The 24,406-nt window shown below is 47.2% G+C and overlaps 1 protein-coding gene across 2 annotated transcripts in view; it reads right to left on the reverse strand.

The window, feature by feature from the left end:
• Nucleotides 1-221: 221 nt before the first annotated feature.
• LITAF (lipopolysaccharide induced TNF factor) overlaps nucleotides 222-24,406 on the reverse strand; it is a 35,768-nt gene continuing 11,583 nt past the window's right edge. For both annotated transcript variants that reach the window (XM_020880590.2, XM_020880589.2), the window contains exons 2-4: nucleotides 10,264-10,488; nucleotides 6,906-7,062; nucleotides 222-3,143 (exon numbers count right to left, since the gene is read on the reverse strand). In XM_020880590.2, the coding sequence (XP_020736249.1) occupies nucleotides 3,035-3,143; nucleotides 6,906-7,062; nucleotides 10,264-10,483 (486 nt within the window). In that variant the 5' untranslated portion in view covers nucleotides 10,484-10,488 and the 3' untranslated portion in view covers nucleotides 222-3,034. The remainder of the gene's footprint in view (nucleotides 3,144-6,905; nucleotides 7,063-10,263; nucleotides 10,489-24,406) is intronic.

Raw genomic sequence — 24,406 nt, forward strand, 5'->3', positions numbered from 1 at the left:
TTAAATGCACTCGACTGTACACTTGGCCATGAACTTTTTTCTTTCTTCTTTTTTTCTCCCCCAGTCTTTCCAAGCCTCAGATTCTTGTTTCTTTAACATTCTTAAGACTTTAAAAAAAAAAAGAAACCTCAGGGTTTCTCTCTTTCATCGCCCTTGCTGGATCTACTTTCAATTCACTCGTGCGCCCATGAAAAACAAACGACTCATTGTAAACATCTGAGTCATAAATACAGGAGATAACTTTAATAGGATCCAAAATGCAAATCAGAATTTTGTAAGTAAAATTCCAACGTCTACACTTACTCCTACACAGAGATTTTGGAGCCCAGAAAGTCAAAGCAGGAGTTTAATATCCCAAACACGAGAGGCTGTCGCTGGGGAGAAAACTGAAGCCAAGTTTGTGTGTGTGTATGAAGCCACATTTTATAAATAGTTCAGGGCCCCATAGAAGTGTTCTCAGTAGCAACTGCGGAGCCAGTTGTCCCAGAGAAAACATTTTCATGGGTAATGCTGTGGTCAGCCAGGAATGAGTCACGTGCTCTAAGCTGGCTAAAACAGATGCAATAACTGATTTCTTTTTGTTAACAGGACTCGAACCCAAACTTGCATGTACAAGGACTCACAGTTATAAACAAGATATACAGCCATTCAGGGTTTGAAATTCATAAATTCTTCTTTGAGGTCCAAGTAGGTATAAAATAAAGCTCTTGCAATAATTGAATATGATGCAGTGCTTCCAACATACTCCCAAGTCCCCAACAAACAGGGCAGAACAAAATAGTTTTTTAATTTGTAAAAAATACACAGATAAGCCTGTACTTGGAACAATAAAATGGAATGTCCACTGAACACTCCAAGCGCCAGGCATCGATGTTATTTTTCAAGTTCTGCAGACTATATATGTTACAGTCCTTGAAATAGGGCTCTTGTTTTGAAGATTTTGAAGACTCTGCATATGTAACGGATAACAGTTTGAGACAATTTATATGCCACCATCTGAGCAAAACTGCTAAATATGCATGGCCTTCAATTTTGTCAAAAGAAAGAAAAATATACACTTGCGATTGGGGTGAGTGGCAATTTTTCAAAACCAGAAGTTAGGGTTTAAATTGACAAAGTCACACGTCGATGACACGATTTACCGTCACCTTCCAAAATGAAGTTTTATCACCAGGTAGGAAAAGAGGGGATGACATTCATAGTTCTGGCGAGTTACAATGCCCTCCTTCTAGCATCTCACATCTACCCCGATCAATTAACAAAGCATGTTTTGTTCGGAGCATGAATGAGAACAGCTTCCTTCTGTGCATCTTGTTAAAACTTGAAAGCTACGGCTTGCTGCCACTGATGACGTTTACTGGGTTCCAACAGCCTCATGTTCAAATCTGACTCACTAGCCATCCACCCAACTCACCATCGGTCATGTTGACATCGCAGGATATTCAGCCAGTCTGAAGTTTTCTATCATGAAGGACCTTCTACTGTTATGGAACAAATAAAGGCTCTTTGTAACAACAGCTGGAAACACAACATAGGACCTTTCTTCACATGGCAAGAATTGATAAATAGTTCAAAGACTTTATTTTTGAAAAGCAGAGAACAAAGTACTATGAAGTATATCTATAGTCACTGCAAAAATAATGACTGGAAGTTTCAAAACATTAAATGAATAAGCTGAATCAATGGGTTATGACTATAATTTTCACCCAATATACAGATTTTTGATCAATGTCTAGGCTTTGATTTCTACACAGTATTATTCACATGCATTCCTTGTGCCTATTTATTATCAAAACAGGGACTCTTGACAGTCGAGCCCGGCTTTGTCTTGATTTCAAAGATGACACAGCAGCGAACTGAGAACTCTAGCTTGCTGCTTCAGTCCCAGGAATCATGTCTTCCGATGTTATACAAACAAACTATATTTCTGAAAAATAAAATCCAGACTTCAGATGCCTTTGAATCAGTCGGGTCCCCACGCTTTTCAGCACCATGGTACCCAGACGTGCTCCAACGTGGTCTATCCAAACATCCGCTAGGAACCCCAAAAGGGCCCCACTCTAATGAGTTCCATTATAGAGGTTTCTAGGAACCACACTAAACCCAAGAAAAGGCAGTGGATGAAATAATCCATTACTTTTCCTGTTAAGGCAAAAAAAAAAAAGTGAGTGTGCACTGGCAAATAGGAAAATGACACCAGTCACATGGTTACGGAAAATGGTTCTATAAATCCCTTCTTTCAAAATTATGCTCAAAGGTGTTTAAGGCCAAAAGAAGGTCACAAAAAGTGTTAATACAAAAAACAATCACTCTACCAGAAAAAAGCCCTTCGTGGAAAGTGGCTGAGGATCTGGTCCCAAGGAGGCAGATCAGTGATAAGATCCAGCCTTCTATTTATAGCCTGCGTTTATGACCTCATGGCTATGTGGGTGTGAATAACCCCAGCTTGTACTTAGAGACAAATTAAGAAATTAAAGTGAATTCATGTGCTATTTAAAAGCCTGCAGCTACAGAATCTGAGAGCCAAGCCCTTAGTCTATAAGGTTTTTGTCATCAGAAGTGGAAACAGATGGCTATGGTGGTAGGCACTAAAGGTTGATTCAGCCACACTGGGGCCAGAACAGTTTCAAAAATAAGGCAGTCTGATTTGGAGACCACTGAGAGAAAGGCCCACTGAGGCAAGAAAAGAAGCCAGCCAGTGGCAAATCACCAGAAGATACTCAGACAGGACAACGATCAGAGCAAGATGGAATGACTTGGGGTCACAGTCAGGGGGAGGAGGGAGACAGAAAACCCTGGACCCAGCACTCAAGGAGAATGTCTTTGCATGTCTGTGCATGACTCCGAGCAGCCATTTCTGGGGTTTGGAGGTGTGTGATTTTTGCGATATTTCCCCCCCCAAAAGAAGACACGAAGGTGGAGCCCCTGGAGACAGGAGACCACCAAGGTAGAGCCTTCAACAGGAGAAGGGGCTGGGTGAAGAGTCGGAGAGGCCTTCCCGCAGCTCACGGCTCCCTCCAGGTCCGGCTGAGTCCTACAAACGCTTGTAGGTGCCCAGGAGAGCTTTGCAGTTGGGACAGTGGTGGTCCACGTCCTGCAGGGCATCCACACAGAAAGGGATGAAGCAGCAGCCCGCGATGCACCTGGAACAGAAAAGGCCACACACGCAGCGTGTTACTATGATCCTCTGGATGGCAGCCACCAAAAAGATACATGCATATGTGCTCAAGCTATGTCCGACTCTGTGACCCCACAGACTATAGCCCACCAGGCTCCTCTGTCCATAGGATTCTCCAAGAAAGAATACTGAAGCAGGTTGCCATGCCGCCCTCCAGGGGATCTTCCCAACCCAGGGATCAAACCCATGTCTCCATGTCCCTTGCTTTGGCAGGGAGATTCCTTACCACTGAATTCCCTGGGAAGACAGATCAGAGTCCTAACCCCTGGAACGTATGAATGTGATCTCATTTGGAAAATGGGTCTTTGCAGATGTAATTAAGGATCTCAAGATAGGATCTTCCTCAATTATGTGGGGTGGGCTCCTGAAACTCAAAGACTGGGGTCCTGATAAGAGAACACACAGAAATACAGAGGTGAGACTTCCCTGGTGGTGCAGTGGATAAGAATCCACCTGCCAATGCAGGGGACACGGGTTCCATCCCTGGTCAGGAGAAGATTCAGCATACCATGGGGCAACTAAGCCCAAGCACCTAGAGCCGGTGCTCCGCAAAGAGAAGCCACCACAATGAGGCCTGAGTGAGCGTCACAAAGAAGTAGCAGCCCCCGCTCACCACAGCTAGGCAAAGCCTGTGTGCAGCAACAGAGACCCAGTGCAGCCAAAAGTAAGATTAATTAATTAATAAGAACACTATATCACATGAAATATTCAAAAGAAGAAAGAAATACAGAGAGAGACAAAGCCCATGGAAAGACAGAGGCAGAGACTAGAAAGATATAGCCACCGCCAAGAACACCTGGACTTTCAGAAGCTGCAAGAGGCAAGGATAGATTCTGCCCTTAGAGCCTTCCGAAGGAGCATGGTGACTTGATTTGGGACTTCTGGCTTCCAGAACGCTAAGTCCCTTCAGTCGTGTCCGACTGTATGTGACCCTAAGGACTGTAGCCTACCAGGCTCCTCTGTCCATGGAATTCTCCAGGCAAGAATACTGGAGCGGGTTGCCATGCCCTCCTCCAGGGGATCTTCCCAACCCAGGGATCGAACCCATGTCTCTTACATCTCCAGCATTGGCAAGTGGGTTCTTTACTACTAGCGCTACCTGGGAACCTTCCAGAATGGTGAGAGAAAACAATTCCTTTCGTTTGAAGCCACCCAGGTTTATTGTAATTTGTTATGGCAGCTCCAACTCTCGCCAAGGCTGTCACCACATACAGACTGTCCAGGGCGTATTATCAACTCTTTAGTCATTGGGGCATCTTTCAAAGTCTTAGATTGCAATCAGCGAACTTCTCTTACAAAGGGCCAGGGAATACGTATTTCAGGCTACAAGGGTCTTATTCTGTCACTGGAGCGTGAAAGCTGCCACAGATAATCTGTTCATAAAGGGCGTGACGTGTTCCAATAAAACTTACAAGGGGCTGGATTTGGCCCCTGGGCTGTGGTTTGCCGATTCCTGTCTTGAACTGATCACCTTTCCATACAGAGAAGCTGCTTCTCATAGCAGCAACCAAATAAAGTCCCGCAAATTATGTCCTTTAACCTACATAAGTCATCATCAGCACACACAGGAAGGACCTCTTGGCAGGAAGGGCCTCCCTACAGCCTGAGGTGTAAGAAGAAGGATATTCAGTCTTTATCTCTGGTTCCTGCACAGAGCTCCAAGACTCTTGGAATTTCCTGAGTGACAGAGTTGCATCTTCTGTTATTCACAAGGAATCGCTTTCCATCACATCTGAGTGTATGCTAAGGAGGGCATCTGGGGTGGGTCCCTAGACAGGTTCGGGATGGGCTGGTCACCAGAAAGACCAAGTCACTAGAGGCTTGGAACTCTCAGCCCCAACTGCAGACCTCTGGGGTAGAATGAGGGGTGAGGGGTGAGGGGCTGAGGACTAGATTATAAAAGCTCCTGAACAACTGTGTTTGGAGAGCTGGGTTGGTGGACGCATTTATGTCCCCGGAGGGTGGCGGCATCCCAGCTCCGCAGGGACAGAAGCCCTCAGGATCCATCTGTACCTCGCCCTGTTACCCCCTCAGCTGGCTGGCTGTTTGTCTCCTGGACGATAAACTGGTAAATGCAAGTCAAGTGCCATTCTGAGTTCTGTGAGCCATTCTAGCGTATCATCAAACCTGAAGAGCAGCTAGCAGGACCCCGATTGGTCCGAAGGACTGGGGATCCAGGACTTTTGACTGGCATCTGAAGTAGGGGGCCGGCTGTGGGACTGAGCCTTTAAGCTGTGGGGGTTTGTATTGACGCCAGGTCATTCGTGTCTGAACTGAATGGAATCACTGGACACCCACCCGGTGCTGGAGCATTGGCTGGTGTCAGAGACACCCCACAGCCTCATAACCAAAGTTGACCAAAAACACAGTTTAAAAAAAAAAAACAGCATTTTACAGGAAGGCACTGATTTATATAAAGCAGGATCCGGATCTGGAAATAACCCGATGAGGAAACAATCTCATGAATGGAATTTCCTATTGCCTAAGCTTACCTGGGTTCACATAAGGGTAGCATTTAGAGATAAGCCTAACCTTTGGTTCCCAGGGACAATACACACACATTCACTGACTTCATCCTCAGCAACCCCTCCAAACTCCCAAGGGAGGCATTAGCACTCCCAGTTTACAGATGAGCAAACTGGAGCATGTGAGGTCACCGGCCCACAGCCACACAGCAGTGAGAAGCAGGATCTGAGAACACGCTACTGCACGTAAGGAAGAAAAAGGAGGAAGGGACAGAAAAAGCTCCCTCCATTCGAAAGCCAGGGGCCAATATGTGATCAACTTTTCCATTTTGTCCTTCCCTGATTTCAAAGATAAAGTTAGTTTCAACAGTAATGTCCAAAAGATGATGAACTTCTATGTCATATGTTCAGTATCCTTTCTTCCCCTCTGTATGCAAGTCCTCAAGGAATTCAATTAAGCTCTTAGAAGCTTTGAGCCTCTCTTTGAAATTAGGAAGAGAACTATCACTCCTTCTCTTTTTAGGTCACAAGCAGAAAATGAGGAGACAGCCAAGCAAGGCTTCTGAAAAGAAACACACAAACCCTGCTTCCTTCAAGGAAGAAAACAGAGCGCCTGAGGTTTCCCAAGTGATTCACACAACCAGGAATATGGAGGCTGCCTGCCTTTGTTTGGGGGGAGAAAAAAAAATTAAGTGGTGCTTCCTCAAATTTCTCCCAGGACAGAAAGTATTATCTCTTTCAACATAATACCCTTGGTTCAGACATAAATATTTACACACTCCCGTTGCAGAGACAACAGAAAACTACTGGGGGTCATGAAAGGATAAGAAGTTTTGAAGAGACAACTATAAAGTATTTTAATGTACAGATTGTTTAAAGCTTCTCCCCGAATCAAACAAACATCATTACTTAGGTCATGAAATTCTAGAAGAAAAAGAAATCCCCAAGGGTATCGTCCTACACAGATGCACCCGGCTGCCTCGCTTGTCCCGACACACAGGGAGTGGTCTGAGAACAAATGACGGGTGAGCAGCCTCCAGGCGCTGACACGATCGAGGGCAGGGGTCCTCAACTGGGCACAATTTCTGGGTTGTAACAATGGGGGCAGGGGAGCTACTGGCATCTAGAGGGGAGAGACCAGAGATGCGAGCTCAACATTCTACAGGGCACCCCCCGCAACAGAGAGGTATGTGCTGTGGCTCGGAAATCCTGGAGGAGAGGAATTCGGGAGAGCTCGGGGTCCGAGTGGACCCCAGACTTACCCCAGCAGGCACAGGCTCCCACAGGAGAGCCAGGTGAGGGCGCCCGCATTATATGACAGCTGCGTCACAATCATCTTGTTGCAGGAAGGACAGCACATCTGGACCGGGCGGTCGTAAAAGGAGATGGGCTGCTGCACGTAGACTGTCTGCACGGCAACTGATGGGAAGAACAGAACAAACTGACCAATCAGGAAATGAGGGAGACATTCGTTACGTGCAAAACAAGAGGGGCAGGGTCCCGACAGATATCTGCACGTCCACGTTCAGGGCAGCGCTGTTCACAAGAGCCAACAGGCAGAAGCGACCCAAGTGTCCATCTGTGAATGACTGGATGAACAAAATGCAGTCCATTCATTCAATGGAATATTACTCAGCCTTAAAAAGGAACGATACTCTGATACATTTTACAACGTGGATGGACCTTGAGGGCATCAGGCTAAGTGAAATAAACCAGTGCCAAGAAGACCAATACTGTATGAGTCCACATATAGAAGCCAACTAGAATAGCCGAATTCACAGAGATAAAAAGAATGGGGACTTCCCTGGCAGTCCAGTGGTTAAGACTTCGCCTTCCAATGCAGGGGGTGCAGGTTTGATCCCTGGTCGGGGAGCTAAGATCTCACATGCCTTGAGGACAAACAATCAAAACATAAAACAGATGCAATATTGTAACGAATTCAATAAAGGTTTTTTAAATGGTCCACATTTTTAAAAAAAAAGTGTAATGGTGGGTGCCAGGGCTAGGGGATAAGAGGGATTAGAGCAACCATTTCATGGGTATAGAGTCTGTTTTGTAAAATGTAAAGAGTTGTGGAGATGCAAGGTGGTAGGGGTTGCACAAAAATATGAACATACTTAATGCCACTGAACAGTGCATTGAAATGCTTCAGGCAATGCATTTTACCATAATAAAGTGGGGACTGGGTTAGGAGGAGAAAGATGACAAAAAGGGAAAAAGAGAAAACAGTGGCAGGTTTCCAGAATTTTCAATTGAGGGGCTCTTGAAACTTCCACACACAAGATGGGAGGGGAGGACTCTTTGTTTCTGGGGAGACTTGGCCCAGCTCCACCAGGCTTCAAACTCAACCGTCTCTGGGCTCAAGTGGGGAGCTAGCTGAGAATGCAGATTCCTGGGCCCGGCCCTCAAGACAGTCTGATTCAGCAGGTCTGGGGCAGGGTCCCCAAACCAATTCTTAAGCTTTTGAGTGGCTCTATGAAGGTGGTCTGCACATGGTAATTTCAGAAACAGTGATGTGATGGGTTTTGGCCTCAATTTTCTTCATCCATAGATTAGTGGTTGCCAGGGGTTAGGAGGAGGGGGGCTGAGAGGGTGACGGCTAACGGGAATGGGGTTTCTTTCTGGGGTGATGGAAACGTTCTGGAATGAGTGCTGACGGTTGCACAGCTCTGTGAATATGCTAAAACCACTGAACTGTATACTTTAAAAGAGTGAACTTTATGATATGGGAATTCTACCTCAATAAAGCTGTTATTGAAAAAATGCAATAAGAGCCGTCGCTAGGATTAAATGGGACAAAGATGGTAAAGAACCTCACCCAGTGCTGGTACAGGGTGAATCCCCCATACACAAGCCTTCAATTCACACAGGCTCCTTAACTAGCTCAAAGGTTCAAAGATAAGACAGGCATTTACCAAGCCAGGGAATACTGACTCGGTTCTTTAAAGTCAGAGGACCATGTTGATACATGCAGTGGGTATGTAACATCATGCTAAAAAGAAAAAACGATGTGGACAACATCCACAAGCATCAGAAGAGCACCAAGAGCGATGGAAATCACTGAGCCCTCAGGGCTTAGTGTGTTCTTTTTGATTTTTGGCCAAGTTGTTGAAACTCATAGTTCTGTCAAAGTAACTTCCTTCTGTTCTTTTTTATGTTGTTGAAATGCCATTTCTGTGATCATTGTATTAGGGGACATTATGACCCAGAGCTAACCAGACTTACTATTCCTAGAGCGACCTATTAATAGAGGGCTCCTGCACACACACCATCCCCTGCAAAAGAGCAGTATTAAAGCACAATTTAGCACTAATGTAAATTTTAATAAGTTTTTTGGGGCTGCAAGAATGAGTTACTTATTGATCAGAGTGGGATTTATAAAATAGTCTAAAGCCTGTCATCTCCCACTTGGAGCAGTCAAAGTCACTTCAGCATGATTTTTTTTAATCTTTTGACCACGCAACATGTGAGATCTTAGTTCCCTGACCAGGAATCAAACCTGAAATCCCTTTACTGGGAACAGAGTCTTAACCACTGGACCACCAGGGAAGGCCCCCAATGACAGTTCATGTTTATCCCAGGATTACTCATAGAGCTTTATTTAACCTTAACAGTCCCCGATTGTAGGTACTTAATGAGCCCCATTTTACAGATGGGGAAAACTGAGGCACAAGAAGGCTGATGAACCCAGGCAGCCTGACACCTGGGTCCACTCTCTGAGCTACTTATGACAATGAATCAGCAACATACCTGAGTGCATCTGAGCAACAGGAAGTACCAAAGGGAAAGGTCATGAAGAAAGTGCTGGAAGGCAGGGGAGTGGCCTGCACTCATGAAGAGCTGGGGGTGGGTTGCAGCTTACCCATTCCTCAATCACGGCTGCATTCTCTCCCTCTCCTACTCCAGCCCTAGCCTCAGGGCAGGGGTTCTCCAGACAAACCTCAGCAGCAAGGGTGGGAGCCTCCCAAATCAAGCTCCCATTCCCACATTTTTCTGGGATAGTCGGTCAGCCCCCTGTGATGAACACCAGAGTTCTGACTGATGTCCGACTTGGGAAAGCTCATGAGCCAGGCTTTATATCATGGAAAAGCCAAGAGCCTTCCTGACATGGAACCCAAGACCAGATATGAGATTTCAGGACAACAGGGAGAGCTGGACTGATTGCCTAGACTCTGGGCCAGAGTTGCTTTGGTGGCTCTCCTTTTAAAAAAAATTTGAAAATTATTTTTACTAATTTGAAAGTGAAAGTCTCTCATGTCTGACTATGACCCCAAGGACTGTAGCCCACTAGGCTCCTCTGTCCATGGAATTCTCCAGGCAAGAACACTGGAGTAGGTTGCCATTCCCTTCTCCAGGGGATCTTCCCGACCCAGGGATCGAACCTGGGTCTCCTGCATTGCAGATGGACTCCTATTAATTTATTTTTTGGCTGCACCTAGTGGCATGTGGGATCTTAGTTCCCTGACCAGGGATCGAACCTGTGCCCTCTGTAGTGGAAATCAGGAGTCCTAAAACTGGACCACCAAGGAAGTCCTTGGCCACTGTCCTAATCCTCAAGAAGTCCCACCCAGGGCGGAGGGCCAAGGAAGGGAAGGGGGCCGGGAAGTTGTACATACATACTTGCATTGGCATTGGGGACAGGCACTGGCTGGGTATAGTAGGCAGGTGGGTTCATTCCCTTCCCATCTGGGCCCGTCATGAGCCCCGTGTTCGGCCCAGGCATGGGTGCTGGAGGTGTGGGGTAGTAACTGTTGACGGCCACCGTCTCTTCATAGGATGGGGGCGCGGTCGGCACCGCAGAGGGCCCAGCGGCCGCCTGGTAGGATCCTGGAACAGACATTGTACCTAAAGCAAAACCAGAAGACACCAGATCAGCAACTCCATGGACATCCCCGCCCCCGTCCAGTCTCTTCATTTCCACCCTCGGTCTTTCATTTTCTTCCCGATAAACAGATGATCAGGAAATGACCAGTATCCAGCCTTGATCAAAAGCTACAAAGGGAATGACCATCAGCCCTGCCCGGCTCAAGAAGGACCACCTTAAAAAAGAGATTCCCTATGTAAAGCTAAAAGGTAGAGCACTTCCCTGGTGGTCCAGGGGTTAAGACTCTACGCTTCTTCTGCAGGGGGCATGGGTTCGATCCCTGGTCAGGGAACTAAGATCCCACATGTTAACCAAAAAAAAACAAAAGATTACCTTGGGTATTGCACATCTTTTGCATTTTCATTTAAATAAATAAATAAAAGGTAGATAATGACAAGAGAAAAATCACCCAAATCTAGAAATTTCCCAGGGCAGGGGCTTCCCTGGTGGCTCAGTGGTAAAGAATCAGCCTGGTCCGGGAAGATCCCACATGCCTCAGAGCAACAAAGCCCGTGCACAACTATTGAGACTGTGCTCTAGACCTTGCACGCTGCAACTACTGAGCCCATGCGCTGTAACTCCTGAAGCCCGCAGGCCCCAGAGCCCGCGCTCTGCACCAAGAGAAGCCACTGCAATGAGAAGCCCATGTACCGCGACTGGAGAGTAGCCCACCTCCCCCTCCCCATCGCCACAACTAGAGAAAATCCCAAGCAGCAAGAAAGACAAAATTAAATAAATAAAATTATGAAAAAAGAGAGAGAGAAAAATCCCCAAGGCAAAGGTCAGCCCAATGTGAGCAGAAGCTTTTTCACACTTGAAACCATCACCTAACCACAACCTATCTTTCACATCTAATGTTTTTTCTTTTGTTTCTTTCTTTCAATTAACCGCTGCAACTTTTACTGAGTGTTTCAGGGGATGGAAAAAACAAAGGCCTTCAAAACCCAACTACAAACTAATGGCAAAAGGAATACTGAGCAAAACAAGCCAGATGCCAAGAAACGCATACCACGTAATGCTAGATAGCTGAAGTCCAGAAACAGACAAGAGGAGCCTTGGGGCTAGGAGTCAAGAAAGTGATTAATTTGGGAAGGGGAAGTGGAGTCTAGAAGCAGGGGAAGGGGGTTAGTCATGTTCTCTTTCTTCATCTGGGGTGGTTACATAGGAATGTCCACTTTGTGAAAACTAGAGTTGTACAATAATGTGCCCTTTTTTGTATATATGTTAGAGTTTTTTCTTTTACTTCTTATCATGCATTCATTAATTTATCCTGGGGAGTATTTGTAGCTTTTAATATATCTGATTACAATTGATAACCTAGGTAATAGGAAAAATATTCTTTAACATGGTATGTTGTTGCTGTTGTTTTACTAAGTTGTGTCCGTCTCTTTTGCGACCCCATGGACTGCAGCCTGCCAGGCTCCTCGGTCCATAGGATTTCCCAAGCAAGAATACTGGAGTGGGTTGCCATTTCCTTCTCCAATATGTTATAGTTTTTTTTTAAGTAAACACACAGGCACACACACACCAAGCAGTTCACATTTTGACAAACGAGAATCAGAGCACATATTTCCTTTTGTGAGGGCAAAGAAAAGTTTTTTTTCCCCACAGAGCTGATGCCTGCCTAGAATTACATGGCCTGGACCCGGGGCGTGTTCCTGTCTGCGGTCCCAAGCTCGGCCGCCCCCGGGGCCGCTGGAGAAGGACACAGTGCCGTCCTTTGTCTGGTTCTGCTTTCCAGCGGGGCAGGGCTAAGGCTGCGTTAGAAGATCCATTCAAACCTGTCTCAGGAGAAACAGGGCCCCGAGCTCTGAGGGCAGTGAGCCACACTGGCCGGGGGCTCGGCCGGCCCGTCGCTGCTTCCCACACACCCTGCCTCTTCTTCTAGAACCCGTGGGAAGCAGAGGCAACCATTCATTCTGCCACGGGGAAAGGGGGAGACTCCTTCAAGGACACTCTGCTTTTCAGCCCAGCCCGAAAGAGATTTCTCTCAGGGAAGAGATGAAGGGGCTTTCAAAGTGGAAAGAGAGGCATGGGAAAATGAACGTGCAGAAAAATCAATCAGTAAAGCCAGACAGGTCGGGGATGGGTTCTAGAAAATTTTGAAAGTTCTATGGAGATGTTTGGGCCTTATTCTATAAGCCTGGACTGTCCAAAGGAACTTTCTGGAATGAGGGAAATGGTCTCTATCTGGACTCTCCATTACGGTTGCCAGCAACCACACAAGGCTGGCTGAACACTTGAAATGTGACCGAGGAACAGAATGGCTAAATTATATTTAAGTGATTTAAATTTAAAATAGAAAATGGGGGGTGGGGGTAGGCAGTGGCGTTCCCTGGTGGGGCTCAGTGGTAAAGAATCAGCCTGCCGACGCAGGAGAAACAGGTTCGATCGCTGATCTGGGAGGATCCCACATGCCTCAGAGCAAGTAGGCCCGTGGGCCTCAACTGTTGAGCCAGGGCTCTAGAGTCTGGGAGCTGCAATTACTGAAGCCTTCGCGCCTACAGCCTGCGCTGCACAACAAGAGAAGCCAATGCAATGAGAAGTCTGTGCCCGCCACGAAGAGTAGCCCTTGCTCGCCACAGTTAGAGAAAGCCTGCACACAGCAACGAAGACCCAGAGCATCCAAGAGACTTAGCGTGCATGCTTTTTAAAGTTCATTTCACCTGTTTCTTTTTAATTTTCAACATGTGGTTGTGTTCATCGCTCTCAGTCATGTCTGACTCTTTGCCACCCAATAGATTCTAGCCCGCCAGGCTCCTCTGTCCATGGAATTCTCCAGGCAAGAACACCAGAGTGCGTTGCCATTTCCTTCTCCAGGCGACCTTCCCAACCCAGGGATTGAACCCAGATCTCCCACATTGCAGGCGGATTCTTAAACGTGGCTACTAAACCATTTTGAATTGCCTACGTGGCTCTCTTTCTGGTCCTATGGGACAGCGATGCTACAGAGCAATGGGAGCCACGGAAGGTTCTAGAAGAAAGGTTCACCCTGGACAGGGCAGAGGAAGCAGAAGGTCTGTGGCAGAAATAAGAAGCACAGTTCAGAAGGCCCCTGTGTGTGGGTGGGGCTGGGGGGTCTACAGTACAGGAGGAGTTAGCCAGAAGGACCAGGGCATCTCTGCGAAAACGGGTTTAGGGGTTAAGACTGAGGCAGACTGTGAAAAGCTGCTAAAGTTCTGTGTCAATTTCCTCTGCTACCCAGAAACAGAAGAAGTGGGCGGGAAAGACGACCACAGACCTCAGCCCCAGGACACCTCTCTACCAGGCTCACCTCTGAGGTCGGCTGTTGTCCCCTCCAGGCTGTCCCCCGCCAGCCACACCTCGCAGCACCCATCTGTGGACTGGGCTGGAGACCCAGCTGGGAGGACACCGTGGCCTGGGGCTTCCAGGTAATTTACATCCGCGCTGACCGTCAAGGACTCACTGTCCCTTCCTGTCTCAGGAAAGGCAGCCCCGGAGCTCCCGCGCCACTTATTATGAAAAATGAGTCATATTTAAAACACCACAAGAGCAGAAAGCATTGCGGGGGTGGGGGTGGGGGGGTCTAGAAAGCCTAAAACAGCAGAGTCGGCCATGGTTTCAAGCAGAGTGCTTTGCAAGGGGAGGGGCTTCCCTGATGACTCAAAACGGTAAAGAATCTGTCCGTGATGCAGGAGACCTGGGTTCAATCCCTGGGTCAGGAAGATCCCCTGGAGAAGGAGATGGCAACCCACTCCAGTATTCTTGCCTGGAAAATTCCATGGGCAGCGAAGTCCAGTGGGTTACAGTCTATAGGGTAGCAAAGAGTCAGACACGACTGAGCGATTGCCTCTCTCAGAAAGGGAAGAAACTCGGCCGGGAATTGTGAACTGTGCTGTTTGAGGGAGAACTGGTAGGAGTTAGGAAGCGGGGGGCAGGCAGGGTTCTTTCCAAGACATCTCAAGGAAGGAAGGCCCTGGGTTTCTGTCCTGGAAATGAACACCCACCCACCCTTGCCCCCGTTTTATTACGCGTCATCAGCTTCCTTGTAGTCACGTCCTATTTTCTGGAACTTTAGGACACTGTCTCTTGGGAACATGGCTTTTGATTCAAACAGCCACATAAACACGCTCATAATTCTGAAAAGAACAAGAGTCAACAGCCTAGAATGGGTTGTGTGTGTGTGTGTGTTTTTAAGAAAAAACATAACCAGCTGCTTCAAAAGCTTTCTAAATAAATTCCACAGCCCGCTTTCTTCCCCAAGGCCCCAGGCCAGGAAATGCCACTTCAGTGAGTCCCCATTTTTTTTTTGCCCCCCCCTCTGGCCATCCCCCATTTCTTTTTAATTTGATTTCCCCCAAGATCAGGAGGCCCACCGAGCCACCCACTTAACCACCCTTCCAGAATTGGGTGGTTGTTCAACTGGCCTCCATCCGCTCCTCCTCTCCTGCACAATGTGAAACATTTAAGGGCAGACGAACATACAGACACAGACATACACATGGGGACACACGCAGACACCCTCCACTGCCTCCAGAGAACACTTTATCGTTCCAGAGCACAACTCCATGGAAGACATGTGGGACAAACGGGAAACCACAGGAAAGCATCTCTGAGGTTAACAAAACAGCAAAGCCACAGTCCTGCCGCAAAAAAAGCACAGCCTTGAGAATCCTCTGGTTGCTCCCCGGGTGGCTAGGGCACAGGCCTCTGCCGAACTCAGGTTGCCATAGTTACGGGGAACTTTGTGGGGGGAATAAAGGAACAAACAAGGGGTCTCCCTCCTCCGTCCCCGGTTGTTTAACTTTGTCATTAAGCCCCTGAGAGTGGCTTTGCTCGACTGTCCATTTAAAAGGACACATTGAAGGGGACTCTCCACCCACCTTCCACCTGCCCCCGCAGGAATCAGGGAAATGTTAAGGGCTGGAGAGCTCTGTTCACACCATCTCAGAATGACTCTTTTATTTAGCTCCTTCCAAATCCAGAGAGAGGCATTTCAAACTCATTTTTTAAACATGGAAAATGTGACTGGGGCTGGCCTCCCGGGCACGCGACCCATATAGTCCCACAGGACCCTACAGGGACAAGGGCCTGCCAAGCTCAGCTGAATGTGGCCACCATCCTGATATTTCAAATACTGCTTGAACCAGGGGCCCTTCCTTTCCACGCTGCACTGGGGCCGAATGTTATGTAGCTGAATGTGACCACTGGTTATAAAAGGGAGGCATTTCTGAGGCACCAAGAGATGCATTCCTGGTGCAAGAAGAACCAGGCTTGACCTTGGAAACTGGCCCGTGACCAGCTGCACCAACCTGGGCCCCATTTTCTCATCCACAAATATGTCCATTGGAAGTCTGGGGTCCCTAACTGAAAACATCCCTGGTTCTAAGTCTCGATGATTTGCTGGGTGGGTGAAAGTTACTCTCTTAAATGGTCAGGGAGGGTTATACCGCTATTTCTTTCTGGGCCTACAGAAATGAGCCTGGGAGTAGCTCATTCATCAAACCCAGTTCAGAGCAGGACTTTCCAATCTTGCTTTCATTACAGCTGCCTCTCCTCTTTTCCTCTTCCCCGCCCCCAAAGAAAAAAAAATAAATTATATTCAAATTCAATTAATGAATTTGAATATAATTTAATTTCCACCTAACAAGAGAAATTAAATACTAAGAAATAAGATTTTGTTGGGCAGGGTTGAGTTTTGGAGGGCCACACATCACTGTGATATCTAAGATTTTTTGGCCCCCTCTCCCCTCCCCTAAGACCTGATTTTTCCCCATGGGTCCTCACTGAGAATCCACTATTTGGAAAGAGGTATTAATATTTGAGTATCCCCAATCACCCACATTTATTCATTGAGTCCTTCTGACATGTGACCCCTCTTTTCTTGGTGTCATAAATGCAATTGTCCGAACTCATTTCTTTTATGACCAAGTCCTAGGATCCTTGACATCTGCATGTTCTCCTCCAGGCAGGCCCAGCCCTCTCACAACTTCAATCTCATGAGCCACAAGGAAGGGAGGTAAATGGAGTGAGGGGGGATCAGCCTGGGGGACACTCCCTTCTGCTGTACGGGGGCCAAGCAGGGCTGGGCTGGCTGGCGTCCATTTCCTCCTACACTGGTCACTCCTCTGGGTCTTGATCTGCTGGATCCTCACCCCAGGAAGAAGGTAAAGGGTGCTCGGGGGTTGCAGATAAGCAGGCTTATTTTGGCATCTTTGAATACAGAGGTCCTACCTGGCTGAGCAGAATCCACTACTCATACCCCAACCACCCCAGATTCACAGCTGCATTAAGATGAACCATAACGGGCTTTTAATTTACTACAAGGGGCCCTGTAATTCACGCCCTTACCTGCCATCATCCCATCCCCACAACACTGAGTCAGGAATGAAAAATTACAATACCATCAACCTGTTTTACAAATGAAAAAACTAGGTACCATACAAGGAAACTCCCATAAGGTTATCAACTGATTTCTCAATGGAAACTCTACAAACCAGAAGCGAATGGCACGAAATATTTAAAGTGATGAAAGAAAAGAAATTACAACCAAGAATACTCTATCCAGCAACTCTTGTTCAGAGTTGATAGAGAAATCAAAAACTTGACAGACAAGCAAAAGTTAAGAGAGTTTAGCACCAACAAACCAGCTTTACAACAAATACTAAAGGAACTTCTCTAGGCAAGCAACACAAGAGAAGGAAAAAAAAACCTACAAAAAATAAACCCAAAACACTTAAGAAAATGGTAATAGGATCATACATATGGATCATCACCTTAAATGTAAATGGATTAAATGCACCAACCAAAAGAGACTGGTGGGATGGATACAAAACAAGACCCATATATATGCTGTCTAAAAGAGACCCACCGCAGACCTAGGGACACTTACAGATGAAAAGTAAGATGAGACAAGGTATTCCATGCAAATGGAAATCAGAAGAAAGTTGGACTAGCAATACTCATTATCAGACAAAACAAACTTTAACACAAATGAAAAAACTGGGCACCCAGAGAGGTTGAGCATCTTGTCCAAAGTCACACAAGCGAAATGGCAGGGTTGGGATTAGAACCCATGCCCCTCGGACTCTGGAGCTCTTTAGAACTCACCAAAATACCTCCCAGGATGGGAGATCCAGATACAATCAGCAACTCATTTCACACAATTTAGCCCTCAAAGAAATGTGAAAGGAAAATCAATTGAACCCGAGGTGACAAGTCACCTCTTTTTTTCTCTACCTCCCTCACACTTCTGAAGATTAATTTCCAGACTTTCACACCACATACCCAAGACAAGATTCTAAAAAACACCTGCCAATTTATGGACTCTGGGGCTTCCCAGATGGTGCAGTTGGTAAAGAATCCACCTGTCAATGCAGGAGACGCTGGAGACATGGGTTTGATCTCTGAGTGGGGAAGATCTCCTGGAGGAGGAAATGGCAACCCACTCCAGTATTCTTGCCTGGAAAAGCCCTTGGACAGAAGAGTCTGTGGGCTACAGTCCATAATGTTGCGAAGAGTCGGACATGACTTAAGTGACTAAACAACAGCAACAACAAATTAAGGACTCCCAACTAATTTTGTCACTGAGGACTTTCAATTCAAAATGATCTGCTTCTTTAATGATGATCAGGGGTCCAGGAGTCACTGATCAACCTACGGTAGATATCCACAGAGCAATTCCTGCTCTTTTTGGAGGAGGCAAGCAATGGGGATTCCCTGGTAGCTCAGCCTGTAAAGAATCTGCCTGCAATGCAGGAGACCTGGATTCAATCCCTGGGTTGGGAAGATACCCTGGAGAAGGGAAGGGCTACCCACTCTCAGTATTCTGGCGTGGAGAATTCCATGGAGTCGCAAACAGTCAGACATGACTGAGCGACTTTCACTTTCACTTTCACTTTCGAGCTTTCCTGGTGACTCAGTGGTTAAGAATCTGCCTGCAATTCAGGAGACGCAGGTTCAATCCCTGGGTCAGGAATATCCTGTGGAGAAGGGTATGGAAACCCACTCCAGCATTTTTGCCTGGAGAATCCCATGAACAGAGAAGCCTGGCGGGCTATGACTCATAGGGTCGCAAAGAGTCGGACACGACTGAAGAGACTTAGAGCAGCAGCAATGAAGAGGTGATCTCAGAATTCTGAGATGCTGTATCTGTTTAATTTTTATATTTTGGCCGTGCCATGCAGCATGTGGGATCTTAGTTCCCCGGCCAGGGATCGAACCCATACCACCTGCAGTGAGAGCATGGAGTCTTAACCACTGGGCCACCAGGAAAGTCCTGTGAGATTCCATGTCTGTTTCAGATGTATAGAACTGACTTGTGGACTCTGGGAGAAGGCGAGGGTGGGATGTTTCAAGAGAACAGCATTGAAACATGTATATTATCTAGGGTGAAACAGATCACCAGCCCAGGTTGGGTGCATGAGACAAGTGCTCAGGCCTGGTGCACTGGGAAGACCCAGAGGGATCGGGTGAAGAGGGAGGTGGGAGGGGGGACCGGGATGGGGAATACATGTAAATCCATGGCTAATTCATTTCAATGTATGACAAAAACTACTGTAATGATGTAAAGTAATTAGCCTCCAACTAATTAAAAAAAAAAAAAAAAACATGTGGAGCTGAAATACCTCTACCACCTGCTGCAGCTCCCAGGGAAGAAAAAGCAAACACCATGCCATCTGAGTCTCAGATTGGGCTTTTTAATACCCCTCTGGTGAAAGACAGGAGGAAAAAGCCCCCAAAATCCTGGAGAGAAGCCATGTCGACGGGCACAGCCATCTTCTCTCCTTGAGCTGCGATTAATGAATTGATCCTGAAACCTCAAGACGCAAGAAAAAACTCCAAGTCACTTTCAGCACCAGATTTTTTCCTCAAAATACCTGGCCTAAACAGTGTTAGAATTTCCTGAAACACCCCAGCGGAGCTCACTCAAGCTCTGGGAGTCAACTTACTCTGCCTGTGACTGCACAGGGCTCAGTGAAGGGTATAGGGGCCCAGCCTGGCAGTGTTTGCCTGGAATCCTAAATTCAGAAGCAGGGGCTTGACTTCTAGGAAGCCTAGAGATGGTTGGCCAACCAGCTTGGTCACTGATGTGGCGGTTCCAAAACATCGCTGGGATGAACCTCAAAAACATGACTTCGAGAGAAGTCAGACGCGAAATCACTGTATGATTCCATCCATTTATACAAAATGTCCAGGACAGGTAAATCCAGAGAGAAAACCAACTAGTGGTGCAGGGGTTGGGGGAGCCAGGGGAGGGTGCTGGGAGGAAACAGGGTTTCTTTTAAGAGTGATGAAAATGTTCTGGAACTGGAATGGTTGCACAGTGCTGTGAATGGACTGCATGCTGCTGAACTGTACACTTTCAGATGGTGAATTTTAACATTTGGTGAACGTGAGGAACAACAACAACAACTTTAAGAAGAAGAAAAGGCAGTGCTAACAGAATTTCCTGGTGGTAAACTGGTTAGAATGCAGTGCTTCCAATGCAGGGAGCATGGGTTCCGTCCCTGATCAGAGAACTAAGATCCCACAAGCCATGAAGCAAAAACTTAAAAAAATATAAAAGGAAAGAAAAAAGGCAGTGCTAGAAATCTCTGCAGTCTCCATACAGCCAAGGCCTGTAATTTAAGCTCCAATTCACTGGCCTTAGTTCAGCCATCCAGTGGTTCATTTACCTAAAAGAGACCACTGGGGTCTTTCAGATAGCTGCCAACATGCCTCCCAGTTAAGGTGACCAAAGGTCCTGCATTGCCCAGGGGTTCTCAGGACAGGCTGAACTGCTACTCTGCACCCTGCCTCTCACTTCACCTCCCACCACGGATGCAAATCTTTGACGTGTCTGCAGCCCTGCTTGGATGGCCCCAAACAAGCCCAGAGCATGCTCTTTCCTCTTTGCCCCCTCGCCGGTTTCCTTCCTTCCCCATGGGTCTGCAAACTCCTCTCACCCCATCATATCCTTGCTCAGCTGTCACCTCCTCCAAGAGGCGATCTCTGGCCTTCCCAGGGAAGAACTAATTCCTCCCAAACCTCTCTACACGGTGCAGAAATCAGTGGTGCATGGTCTGAAGCCAGATGGCCTCTGGTCGGTCGCCTTTGAGTTCCCCAGAGCATGACTTTGGTGCCTCAGTTTTCCCATGTGAAATGGGCACACTCGCAGTTTCTTCCTCATGAGGCTCTTGGGAAGATTAAATGAATCCACTTGTGACAAGGACCCAGGGCACCGAGAGACATGCATGCCCTTAGCAAGTGCTAACTGTCATTACACATTTCTCTGCTCTACTTGTCACAGGGATTGAAATTTACTAACATCTGCATCGTCACTAAGGCAATGCAGCACTCAGAACTAAGCTCAAAACATGATGGGTGCTTCATAGGGTGACCCACTGTCCCAGTTCGCCCAGGATGGAGCAGTTTCCCCGGATACAGGAGTTTTGGTACTTAAACTGGGAAAGTCCCAGGCAAACTCGATATTCCCACATATATTTGGAGATGATACCTATGCATAAGGACACCAAAATCCATCTTGGATGGCATCCAGATTTGGAAGTAAACATAAATGGGAGGAACTAAACCTTAAGAGCTTCAACTTAGAATCTAACCAAAATAAAGCTTTTTAAATAGAAAGATGTTAAAAGACTGATGCTGGGAGAGAGGGAAGGCAAAAGAAGGGGGTGGCAGAGGATGAGATGTTTAGATAACATCACTGACTCAACGGACATGCATTTGCACAAACTCCAAGAGATAGTGAAGGACAGGGAAGCCTAGTGGGCTGCAGTCCATGAGGTTGCAAAGAGTTGGACACGACTTAGCGACTGAACAACAACAGATAGGAAGATGTTACTAACAACAGACCTCAGTAACAGATGGCCCTCGCAGTTCAGTTGAAGGTAGCGTGAGGATCTGGCCAGAGCATCAGCAAATATGCTCCAGAACTAGAATCGCTTAATTGGTCTGGAATCCTTTGTTTCCTCTAGAGTTCTTTGGAGAGAGTGATATTTCTTCTCAACAGGGCACCCTGGGATGTCAAGGCGCAAGATCAAGATGTGGGCAGAAAGAACTTGAAAAGGGAAGTGTGCAAACACCAACAAGATAAAAACAGAAAGAAAAAAAAAAAAGCCAAACCCTCCAAACTTTAAGATTAGTTGATTTTTTTTCTCTTCAATGTAAGTTTCATCTTGGGGCTCTGGTGAAGGGATGCACATGGATTCTGTCAACAACCACTCCCAGGTCTGGTTGGGATTTCAGAAGAGAGTGAGGAGGGGGTGCTTCCCTCGGCTCCACCATCCATCCAAGATCTGGACTCTGAGCAGGCGCCTCGCTGCCACCAGCCAAAACCTGTCACTCCACATTCATCACCTGGTCCTTGGTGTGGCTCCGAAGCCACTTAATCTAACCCAGATGGTGCGTCATGCATTCTCCAGAAATGACAGTCTTTTTTCATGGGTGTCAAGAAAATTCAGACACTCCAACGACCTTCTACCCTGAGACACCATAAACGTCAGCAACTGCTGCTGACATGCATGGACAGGAAGAGGGGGGACAGAGTTCACACTGCTGCAGGCACCTCCACCCTCAATGCTTGTTTATAACCAGCAAGGATGGGAGGGGGGAGCGTGGCAGAAACCAGGGGCTGTAAGGAGCCTTGGGCGATTTTTTTCCTTCCCAACTCCAATCCTTTCTGGTGAAACGACCGACAGGCAAGCAGGGTCCAGAAACAAAGGAGAAAGAGGACAGAGAGGTAACGCCTGATGCTGAGTAAATTCTCCCTGGGCAATTGCACAAGACACCTGGGCTTGACTGCCGACTCCGATCAGGAGCTGACCTGGTGGAGATGCATGGCCACTGAGCTCAGGGATGTTAGAGGTGGATGTCTCTGCCCGGTACCTGATACCATCGCCTGTGGGGTTTTCAGAAACACCTGCATGGGTCCTGTTATTTACAAGCATGGCCAGGCACCACCCATCTCTAAGAGGTCAGAGGGGACGATATGGACCACAATCTGCATACCCAACAATGATTTAGGGAAAAGAGAAGACACGGAAGAATGTGAGCAGGTGCGGCACATAGAGGGGAACAGAAAGGGCCCAAAGGAAATTAAGACCATAGGACCTTTTTTTTTTTTTGGACGATAGGATTTTTAAGACAAGTTGAATATGTAAGAGCAAACACCTAGAGGGCTTCCCTGGTGGCTAGGTGGTAAAGAATTCACCTACCAAATGCAGGAGACACAGGTTCGATCCCTGGTCCGGGAAGATCCCTTGGGCAGAACAACTAAACCCGTGTGCCGCAACTACTGAGCCTGTGTCTTGCCCTGGGAGCCACAGCTACTGAGCCCATGCCTAGAGCCCGTGCTCTGCAACCCGAGAGGCCGCCGCAGCGAGAAGCCTGCACACCGCAACTGGAGTAGCCCCTGCTCCCCACAACTAGAGAAAAGCCCGAGTAGCAAACGAAGACCCAGCACTGCCAAAAAAAGAAAGAAGAGTACAACCTCGGTTCAAAACCCAGCTCTGTCACTTCTAGACTGTGTGAACCTGTTTCATTTCTCCATGCCTCAGTCTCTTCATCAGGAAAATGGAATTATAATCAGACCCGCACCTCCACAGGATTGCAAGTAGATGTGCTCAGAACACTGGGCACTTATGTCACTACGAAGGCATTAGATCTAACTACTTACAGGGAAGCAGAATCCAGTCCAGGGAAGGGGGGTCCCTTGCCCGCAGTGACACAGACCGGCAGAAGGCAGAACACAGATCCCTTCACACCACACTTGCCCCTTCTCAGGCCACTACCTTCACGCCTTTACTTGTTTGTCCAAACCGCCTACAGTCTGATCCTCCCCGCCTCACCCGCAATGGGGAGACAGAGTAACACCCTGTAAAGCTGTCCATAACCTCATCACAGAACGCTCATTCTGGTGGCTCAGACAACAAAGAATCCATCTGCAATGCAGGAGACTGGGTTCAGTCCCTGGGTTGGGAAGATGCCCTGGAGAAGGGAATGGCTACCCACTCCAGTATTCTGGCCTGGAGAATCCCATGGACAGAGGAGTCTGCTGGGCTACAGTCCATGGGGTCCCAGAGTTGGACACAACTGAGCAACTCATACTTTCACTTTCAATTCCCAGAATATGTGGTTCTTTTTTTTTTTTTAATACTTATTTTTATCTTTTAAAGACTTTTTTAAAATTTGGACTTTTTTTTAAAGTTTCTACTTACTTTGACACAACATGTTGTTCAGTCACGTAAGTCGTGTCTGACTCTTTGCAACCCCATGCCTGCAGCATGCCAGGCTTCCCTGACCTGGCAGGGGAACTTGCTCAAACTCACGTCCATCAAGTCGGGGATGCCATCCAATATAGTTTCTGTTTTATGTTTTGGGTTTTGGCCCGGAGGCATGTGGGATCTTAGCTCTCCAACCAGGGATCAAACCTGCACCCCCTGAATTGAAAGACGAAGTCTTAACCACAGGACCATCAGGGAAATTCCAGAACATGTTGCTTTAAATGGCAAAAGGGACTTTGCAGCTGTGATGAGGTTAAGGCCCTTGAGAGGAGGAGATGATTCAGGTGGCCCCAAGACAACCACAGTGGTCCTTAGAAGAGGGGAGGCAGGAGGGCCTCAAAGAGAGAAGAGGCCCTATCGGCTTTGAAACTGGCTCAGGGAGCCATGGACCAAGACACATAGGCGGCTGCTAGTTGGTTTTTCCAGTAGTCATGTACAGATGAGAGAGTTGGACCATAAAGAAGGCTGAGAACAGAAGAATCGATGCTTTTGAACTGTGGTGCTAGAGGATACTCTTGAGAGTCCCTTGGACAGAAGATCAAACCAGTCAGTCCTAAAGGAAATCAACCCTGAATATTCATTGGAAGGACTGATGCTGAAGCTGATGCTCCAACACTTTGGCCACACGATGCAAAGAACTAAGTCATTAGAAAAG

Source organism: Odocoileus virginianus, chromosome 33 (genome assembly GCF_023699985.2).
Source record: "Odocoileus virginianus isolate 20LAN1187 ecotype Illinois chromosome 33, Ovbor_1.2, whole genome shotgun sequence".
In the NCBI taxonomy this organism is placed as follows: Eukaryota; Metazoa; Chordata; class Mammalia; order Artiodactyla; family Cervidae; genus Odocoileus; species Odocoileus virginianus.